Source organism: Aptenodytes patagonicus, unplaced genomic scaffold, assembly GCF_965638725.1.
Source record: "Aptenodytes patagonicus unplaced genomic scaffold, bAptPat1.pri.cur scaffold_43, whole genome shotgun sequence".
NCBI lineage: Eukaryota > Metazoa > Chordata > Aves > Sphenisciformes > Spheniscidae > Aptenodytes > Aptenodytes patagonicus.
In genome coordinates this window covers 909,016-918,140 of record NW_027472001.1, presented here as the reverse complement: position 1 = coordinate 918,140, position 9,125 = coordinate 909,016, and the positions used below count along the sequence as shown (strand labels likewise).

The window sequence follows — 9,125 nt, the reverse complement described above, 5'->3', positions numbered from 1 at the left end:
AGGGACTTCCCCACAGTCTCTTCTAAACAAGACAAAAAGATCTCTAAGGAACTGGATCCTCCATCATCCTTTCTGTCTCACAAACATCAAACATCCACAAGGCACGGGGACCTGGAGAGTACCTGGTATGCAGCTTATATGCCTTCCCACGCTTCATCCTCAGCAGTTCACAGGAGGACCACTTCTACACCATGGTCTAATACATACTACAAAGTCTGGGTGGAGGCCAGGGCTTTTCGGAGTCCTTTCCTCAGGGCCTCCCTGACCTCCCTGTTCCTCAGGCTGTAGATGAGGGGGTTGACCAGGGGCGTGAGGACGGTGTAGAAGAAGGAGAACACTTTGCTGAGCTGCCACAGCGGGGCTGTTCTGGGCAGGACATAGACAACAAAGAGGGAGCCATAGAAAACGGCGACAATGGTGAGGTGAGAGGAGCAGGTGGAGAAGGCCTTCTGCCTGCCCATGTTGGATGGGATCCTCAGGATGGCAGCTATGATGCACACGTAGGAGGCCAGGGTGAAGAGGAAGGGGAAGACCACATCCAAGAAGCCAAATATGAAAGCAACAAGTGTGGCCATGCTGGTGTCACTGCAGGCAAGCTCCAGCAATGGGGTAAAATCACAGAAGAAGCGGTTGATCGTCCTGGGGCCGCAGAACTGTAACTGGGGCAAGAGAGACGTAAGTACCGTGGAGACCAGCAATCCCAGTAGCCAAGACCCAGCCACCAGCTGTAGACAGACCTTCCAGGTCATGAGGCTTGCGTAGAGCAGGGGCTGGCATATGGCCAAGTACCAATTGTAGGACATGGCTGCCAGCAGGTAACACTCGGTAGTTGCAAGAGCAGCAAAGAAATAGAACTGAGCCACACAGCCATGAGCAGAGATGGTCCTCTCCCCAGTCAGGAAGCTGGCCAGCAGCCGGGGCAGGATAGCGGAGCTGTAGAAGGTCTCCAAGGAGGAGAGATTGCCCAGGAAGAAGTACATGGGGGTGTGCAGATGCTGCTCTGCCACCACCAGCACAATGATGAGGATGTTCCCAACCACGGTCACCAAGTAGATGATGAGTGAGAGGAGGAAGAGCGCCGCCTGGGCCGTGGGAACATTCCCCATTCCCACCAGGAGGAACCCCAATGGTGACGTCCCATTATCCTGTCCTCCTTTCTCCATCACCGTCACAGTTTGGTCTTCTTTTTTGCCCCAATTTGAAGAGGGAGACATTTAATAAAGAGCATATCCGCATTTGCTTTAGAAAGAATGTGTGAATGATCCTTTAGAAAGGACTTTGAATGAGAACAGCAAGTGATTCTGTGCTATAGCAGGCAGCACAGATGGTCCTGTGAAGTGCTCCCTGGCTGGGGAAAGGTGAAGAACAGGTTTTCCTAGACGAGAGTTTGCTTCTGACCATGTCCGTGAATTGCTTCACATTGCTGCTGTGAGGCAAAGTTCCTACTTTGGCGTTCACAGAGAAAGTCCTTCTGCTCAGGCCGAGCGCGCTGTTCTACCTGTCCTGTCCAGCTTTTCATCCACCAGTACCCCCAAGTCCTTCTCCGCAGGGCTGTTCTCAATCCCTTCCTCACCCAGCCTGTATTGATACCGGGGGGTGCCCAGTTGATACTTGGCAGTATCTTTCAGCTGATACTGAAAGGCAGGAGAGAGTGGCCCACCGGATAGAGATGCTTTTGCTGTGGCTGCTAATGATGATGTCTGATGGTCCCACTCCCTCCATACAGTGTTTATCTTTCTTTTCATGCTCGCAGGGAATGGGCCTGCAAGAAAGGAGACACATTTCTGCATCTGGTTTAAACAGAGCTGTGGTGGACTTCACTGGTATGAAGAGGAAGAAGGACAGAACATCTCTGCTCTCTGCCAAAGGAAAGATATATTGGAGTAAACAACAGCCATGATTTGAAACAAAACTTATTCTGTCAACACATCAAGGCAGCTATCCCTTCTCCAACCAGATCCCCATGCACAGGAGTTATAGCAGACCTCAATCTCGCAAAGGTTTATTTCTGCCTCTCAGCCCTCCTTAGGGATTTCTCTTAGTAAACAGAATGTAATTGGCTCCCTGCTGGGATGATGGCTCCCAACTGGTAGAAACTGTGTCAACATCGCAAGTAAGGGCTGACCTCCCCCAAAGCCTCCCGGTTAGACCTGCAGCCTGCTCCTCTGAAAAAGGAAACTGAGGCAAGGCAATGGGCAGGGGCGTCTCTGAGCTTGCTCGTTAGGGACAGGACACGGGGCAGAATCCCAGAAGTTTGGATCCACCTCCCCTTCTCACAGATGACTGCATTTTATTTGATTCAGAGAGCAGCACATCCCTGAATGTGTGAGCTGGTCCATCTAGCCTCTCCTCTGGTTGGTGGGGAGGATGAGGCAGAGCCAGAAGGCATTTTTCTCTGGCCATGGAGACTTGGGCTGTAAGGTGGCATGAGTCACCCATGGGCACCAGGCTCTGTCCCCTGCAGGGAGAGGGCCCCCAAATGTCTCCACAAGGAATGGGGCCCTGCCATGTCAAGGGCTGATGGCAGTGGAGCTGCTGAGATGTCCTTCTGGATGGGGTCCACCTCTCCTACCTGGGAGCTGCTCTTGCATGTCATGAGGGGTGGTCTCCTCTGCCTTTGTACCAGCTGGGAGGGCAGGAGAGGGTGGCCCTATGGATACAGATGTCTGTGCTGCAGCTGACAGGACATGAGCACAACCATCCTTCCCCGGGTCCTCCACCCACACCCCTGACCTCTGAATCTTCATTTCAGCTCAGCCCTGGGCCTTCAGCCCTGGACTGGGATGCTGTAGGAATGCTGGTCTCCAGCCCTGTGCCTGGTCATGGGCTCCGCTGGCCCATGCTCTGACCTGCAGAGCAATTTCCAGCAAGACCTTGGACCTTCCTGGCCACTGTGGACCTGCCTGATGAGCACTGGGCTCCCTCTGACCCTCACTAGACCTGATCCTGGTTGGCTGACATCTGCTCCCAGCTTGACCTTAGTTCTGCCTCATCACCACAAAGTTGTACAGTGTCTTGACCCTCAGTTGACCATCTGCCATCTCCAGGCCTGCCTACCCACCTTGCTGGGGTAAAGTCAGACTGGGCCGTTGCTGGTGAGCTCCCTGCCATGCCAGCCATGTTATTGTCCTTAGCTCGTGGCTCCCTAACCCTTAGGGAGCAGTCAGCCCTTGCTGAGATCTGACATGATGCACTTTCATTTAAGAGTCATGTGAGGGAATGGGATTTCTTCCCCCCCGCCCCGAGAAAACTTTTCCAGCCTTACAGCAGAGGGATCTCTTTCTTCAGCCTCTCAGCTGGATGGTGCCGGGAATAACTGTGACCATGGGAAACAAGGCTTCCTCACCCCAAGCTGTTGGACATGCTCCATTAATGCCACAGCATGAAAAAAGCAACTGGATGGGGCACTGGTTTTCCCCTCTGAAGAAACCCTGTTTCTCATCTTTCACTAGTCATCAAGCTGCCCAGAGAGGTTGTCAAGTCTGTCTTTGGAGATATTCAAAACACGACTAGACACAGTCCTGGGCAACTGGCTCTAGGTGGCCCTGCTTGAGCAGGGGGGTTGGACAAGATGACCTCTGGAGGTCCCGTCCAACCTCAACCATTCTCAGATTCTGTTACTGATTTTCAACAGAGTGAGTTGCCTGGTCTCTCTTAAGAGCTGACAAAAGGAAATTGATACCTCCAAGGTCTGACTTGCCTGAGCTGCTGTAGGCAGTACCATCTACAGGAGATGAACAGAGCCGTGAAAGCATCCCCTTTACTTGTCTGCTGCCCAGTAGAGCCCAGACTGGGTCCTGAGCCCAGTCCCACTCCATGGGGTCAGGTTACCCTATACCCAGGGTCAGCTCTGATAATGCAGCCATGCCCCATTGAGAAGGCCCAACTAGGGGCTGCTCCTCAGTCAGGCACTGCTTTTCAGCTCCAGCTGTTGCCCTTGGTGTTTGGCTGTGCTATGTTGCAGGCATGCCTGTGCCCAGTCTTGTGCCTCCCTGACTCAGACCTTGTAACTACCTTTGCTCAGAGGGTAACCAGCTCCTCAAGTTGCTCTCCTTGAAGTCAGAAGATGGACTCACCCATCATCCCATCCTGGATGTGGCCTGCAGACACCATCTCAGTGCTGCTGTAGTCTCCAGAAAGTGCCTTTCCTGGATGAGGAAAAGCTAAGAGGGAACCAGGGACGCTCAGACCTCATCCAGTGGCAAGAGAGACAAAGACTTGCAGAGCAGTCCTTCTTAGAAGGGGCCTATGGAGTTCACCTGCCCTAACCTGCTGTTGTAAGCATGGACAGAAATTAGGTTGTCCAGGGCCCTGTCAGCCTGAGTCTCGAGCATTTCCAACAATGGAGAATCCAACATGTCTTTGGGCAACCTGTTCCAAGTATCAACTGGGCACCCCCCGGTATCAATACAGGCTGGGGGATGAAGGGATTGAGAACAGCCCTGCGGAGAAGGACTTGGGGGATGAAAAGCTGGACATGAGCCGGCAATGTGTGGTTGCAGCCCAGAAGGCCAACCATATCCTGGGCTGCATCCAAAGCAGCGTGGCCAGCAGGTCGAGGGAGGGGATTCTGCCCCTCTACTTGGTTCTGGTGAGACCCCACCTGGAGCACTGCGTCCAGCTCTGGAGTCCTCAGCACAGGAAAGACATGGAGTTGGAGCGGGTCCAGAGGAGGGCCGCAAAAAATGTTCAGGGGGCTGGAACACCTTTCCTATGAGGACAGGCTGAGAGAGTTGGGGTTGTTCAGCCTGGAGAAGAGAAGGTTCTGGGGAGACCTTATTGCAGCCGATCAGTACTTAAAGGGGGCTTATAAGAAAGACAGGGACAGACTTTTTAGTAGAGCCTGTAGCGATAGGACAAGGGGTAATGGTTTTAAACTAAAAGAGGGTAGATTCAGACTAGATATATGGAAGAAATTGTTTACGCCGAGGGTGGTGAAACACTGGCACAGGTTGCCCAGAGAGGTGGTGGATGCCCCATCCCTGGAAACATTCCAGGTCAGGTTGGACGGGGCTCTGAGCAACCTGATCTGGTTGAAGATGTCCCTGCTTATTGCAGGGGGGTTGGACTAGATGACCTTTAGAGGGCCCTTTCCAACCCAAACTATTCTATGATTCTATGATTCTATGAATAGAATAGAGCATTTCAGTTGGAAGGGACTTAAAATGATCATCTGTTCCAACTGCCTGACCACTTCAGGGCTGGCCAGAAGTTAAAGCATATTATTAAGGGCATTTTCTGAATGCCTTTTCAGCACTGACAGGCACTGGGCATCGACCACCGCTCTAGAAAGCCTGTTTCAGGGTTTGACGACCCTCTCTGTAAAGAAATGTTTCCTAATGTCAAGTCGGAACATCCCCTGATGCAGCTTTGAACCATTCCCAGGCATCCTGTCCCTGGATCCCAGGGAGAAGAGGTCAGTATGTCCCTCTCCATGTCCCCTCCTCAGGAAGCTGTGGAGAGCGATGAGGTTGCCCATCAGCCTCCTTTTTTCCAAATTAGACAAGCCCAGAGTCCTTAGCTGCTCCTCGTAGGACATTCCTTCCAGCCCTTTCACCAGCTCTGTTGCCCTCCTCTGGACACATTCAGGGACATTCACACCCTTCTTAAATGGTGGGGCCCAGAACTGCACACAACACTCAAGGTGAGGCCACACCAACGCTGAATACAGTGGGATGATCACCTCACGACCGTCTGGTGATGCTGTGTTTGATGCACCCCAGGATGTGGTTTGCCCTCTTGGCTGCCAGGGCACACTGCTGGCTCCTGTTGAGCCTGCTTCCAAACAGCACCCCCCTATTCCTTTCTGCAGGGCTGCTCTCCAGCCACTCCTCTCCCGATTTATATTTGTGCCTGGCGTTACTCCATCCTGGGTGCAGAATCCAGCATTTGTTCTTGTTAAATTTCACGCCATTGACGTTTGCCCAATTCTCCAATCTAGATCCTAGATCCCTCTACCAAGGCCTTTTGTCCCTCAAGAGAGTCAACAGCAGTCTTGCTAATGGTGCATTCAACTCCTGCATCCAGATCATTGATAAAGATATTGAACAGAACTAGCCGTAGGATTAAGCCCTGAGGAACACCGCTGGTGACCAGTTGCCAGCCAGATGTAGCCCCATTCACTGCAGCCCTTTGAGGCCTGCCATTCAGCCAGTTCTTCACCCAGCGCACCGTGAACCCGCTCATCCCACAGTTGGACAACTTGTCCAGAAGGATGCTGTGAGGGACAGTATCAAAAGCCTTACTAAAATCCAGAAAAACTACATCCACCGCCTTCCCTTCATCCACTGGGCAGGTGACCTTATCATAGAAGGATATCAAATTGGTTGAACAGGACTTTCCCTTTGTGAACCCATGTTGACTGTGCCTGGTGATTGCATTGTTCTTTAAATGCCTTTCAATAGCACCCACTATGATCTTCTCCATAATTTTTCCGGGAACTAAGGTTAGACTAACAGGTCTGTAGTTCCCTGGGTCTTCCCTCACGTCCTTTTTGTAGATTGGAATAATGTTGACTAGTTTCCAGTCAGCGGCCACCTCACCAGACTCCCAAGACCTTTGGTAGATGATCGAGAGGGGTCCTGCCATACCATCCGCCAGTTCCTTCAGTACTCTGGGATAAATCCCATCAGGCCCCATGGACTTGTGAATGTTCAGCTGATACAGCTGGGCCCTTACAATTTCAGTGTCCACAAATGGAAAGTCACTGTTCCCATGGTTGTGGTCCTCTGGCTCCGAGGACTGAGCAGCCCAAGGTCTGTCAGTATTATTAAAGACTGAGGGGAAAAAAAGCATTGAATGCTTCTGCTTTACCTTCATCCCTATTAGTCAGATGGCTGTCTTCAACAAGTATCGCTCCAATGTTTTCTTTAGACCTCTTCCTGCGAAGCCTGACCTTGCTTCCAGAGCCCATACAGTCCCTTTTTCCTCTTGAGCTCCACGAGGAGTTCCCTGTTCAGCCAAGCTGGTCTTCTGCCCCGCTTGCTTGACTTATCACACAGTGGAATTGCCTGCTCCTGTGCTTCTCAAAGGTGCTTCTTAAAGACACACCAGCACTTGCCGACTCCTGAGCCCTCAACAGCAGATTCCCAGGGTGCTCTGCTAAATAGCTCCCTGAATAGCTTAAAGTTTGCTCTCCTGAAGTCCAGGGTAGCAACTCTGCTGTCCTTTTTTTCTCATTACACAGAAAATTTAAAACTCAACCATTTCATGATCACTGTGGCCAAGACAGCCACCTGCCATCACATCCCCCACGAGTCCTTCTCTATTCACAAATAGCAAGTCTAGGAGAGCATCTTCCCTAGTTGGCTCACCGAGTACCTGTGACAATAAGTTCTCTCTTACAAACTTTAAGAATTTCCAAGACCTGCTCGTCACAGCAGTATGATATTCCCAGTTGATGTCTGGGAAGTTGAAATCTCCCAATGGCTACCGATCCTGAAATTTCTCCTAATTGCCTATAGAATAACTCATCAGTGCTAACATCCTGGCTGGGCGATCGGTAGTAGGCACCCACTACAACATCTCCTTTGTTTTCCATCCCCCCAATCCTAATGCTCATCTGTCCCACTCAAAGAAGTAATCATACAAAAAAGATCTCCTTTGGAGTCTGCAAGTAAAGAAATAAACTACGTCCAGTAATGTAAACTATTTCCATTCACAAGTTTTACGCCACCCGTGGAATGCCTCCATGCTCACTCTCAATTACACACTATTCTTGCTGAAACAGAGAAGGCAAACAGCTCTTTTCATGGAGAAGCTGCGGAATAAGCATCACCTTGTGAAATGCTGTATTCACTTCTTTGACAGAGGGTTTTTTTTAAAGAGAACTAGTCAAAATAAACTCATCTTAGTCCTGAAAGAACATTCAAAAGTGGAAAGCTGTTTGCATTCCTGTCATTAGTTTTACATTCCTGTTTTTAGTTTTTCACATTCAAGAACATACTTTTCTCGTGTAAACACACAGCTATCTCAGTTCTCTTTCAACTCTCCCCTGACCAAGCAAGGAAGTATGCTGGATTTTCAGAGCTGCCAGAACTACTAATAAAGCACAGATTCAGGAGCTCAAAGTTGCAACAATTTAGTAGCTGCTCCTCAAAACACTCTCAACAGAGAGAATACTTCTCTGCAATGACCATTCCTACTCAAAGTAGGCAACTAACTCAAATTCACTCCAGCTAACTCTAGCAACAGGATTAAAACGTGCTATCATGTAAAACAGATTAATTGCATTTAAACGACATTCTCTGAATGTCACAGTACCAAGGCTCTGCATAAACACAAAAGATTAAACTGGTGTACAGTTTTCCTACACAGGAAGCAATTAAGCATCAACTGAATACAACCATCGAGTGTTACCCATTTTCAGAAGAGGTGCACACTGTTCTGTCCTTCTAGCTATTCCTAGAAACGGAAACAGAAGCATATTTGATGGGACCCTTAACTGGAAATTTAGGTCATGGCCTCCTTTGCCTCTCTATTCACATTTATACTCATGGCCCAGGCAACGTGACAGAAGTGATGCCCAAAGCAAAACCAGAACACCTCAAGAGATCCTTAACTACAGGAGTCTGCCTTTCAATTTTGTCCCAGACTTCCCAAACGACCAACACGGGAAAAGACAGAGCAGTCGTGCTCTCGGGTCTACTAGTCTAATATTTAAAGACAACCCCCTTACCTTGTATTCTAATGTCTGCAGTTCTACAGGGCTGAGCACACCCCCAAACACTGAATGCATTTCGCTTTGCAGTGAGTTTTAATTCACAGGTATCATCAGGGGCTGCCTCTCTGGGCACTGGAGGGGAAACACAAGTGACATACAAGAACATCGTCATAGGCAGTCATCAAGTTTTTGAAACACGTGGCACATTATTCATGTCTTGTACATACATGAACCATTCAAAAAAACAACCCGCAGTTACTCCCTAAAAGTTACTGCTCATTATCGGACAGGACGTGAAAGAAGCTTTTCTGTTAACACAGCTCTCTTCTTCTGGCACGAGAGCAGTCACCAACTAACACAGGCAAACAGCAATCAAGACAATGTGTTTCTTCCCCCCTCAGTAATATCTAGTTTTTGCGCAACAGTACTTTGAATACAGTGTACCTTTCCTTATTTGAAACAC

General features: G+C 49.7%; 1 protein-coding gene across 1 annotated transcript; it reads right to left on the bottom strand.

Annotated features, from left to right (window-relative positions):
- Window positions 1–206: 206 nt before the first annotated feature.
- On the bottom strand, window positions 207–1,106 carry LOC143173272 (olfactory receptor 6B1-like). The gene has a single exon (XM_076363488.1). The coding sequence runs from the start codon at window positions 1,104–1,106 to the stop codon at window positions 207–209; it is 900 nt and encodes a 299-aa protein (XP_076219603.1).
- Window positions 1,107–9,125: the final 8,019 nt, after the last annotated feature.

Bases quoted from the DNA above. Each gene is read 5' to 3' on its own strand.
- LOC143173272 (XM_076363488.1), bottom strand. From the start codon at position 1,106: ATGGGGAATGTTCCCACGGCCCAGGCGGCGCTCTTCCTCCTCTCACTC.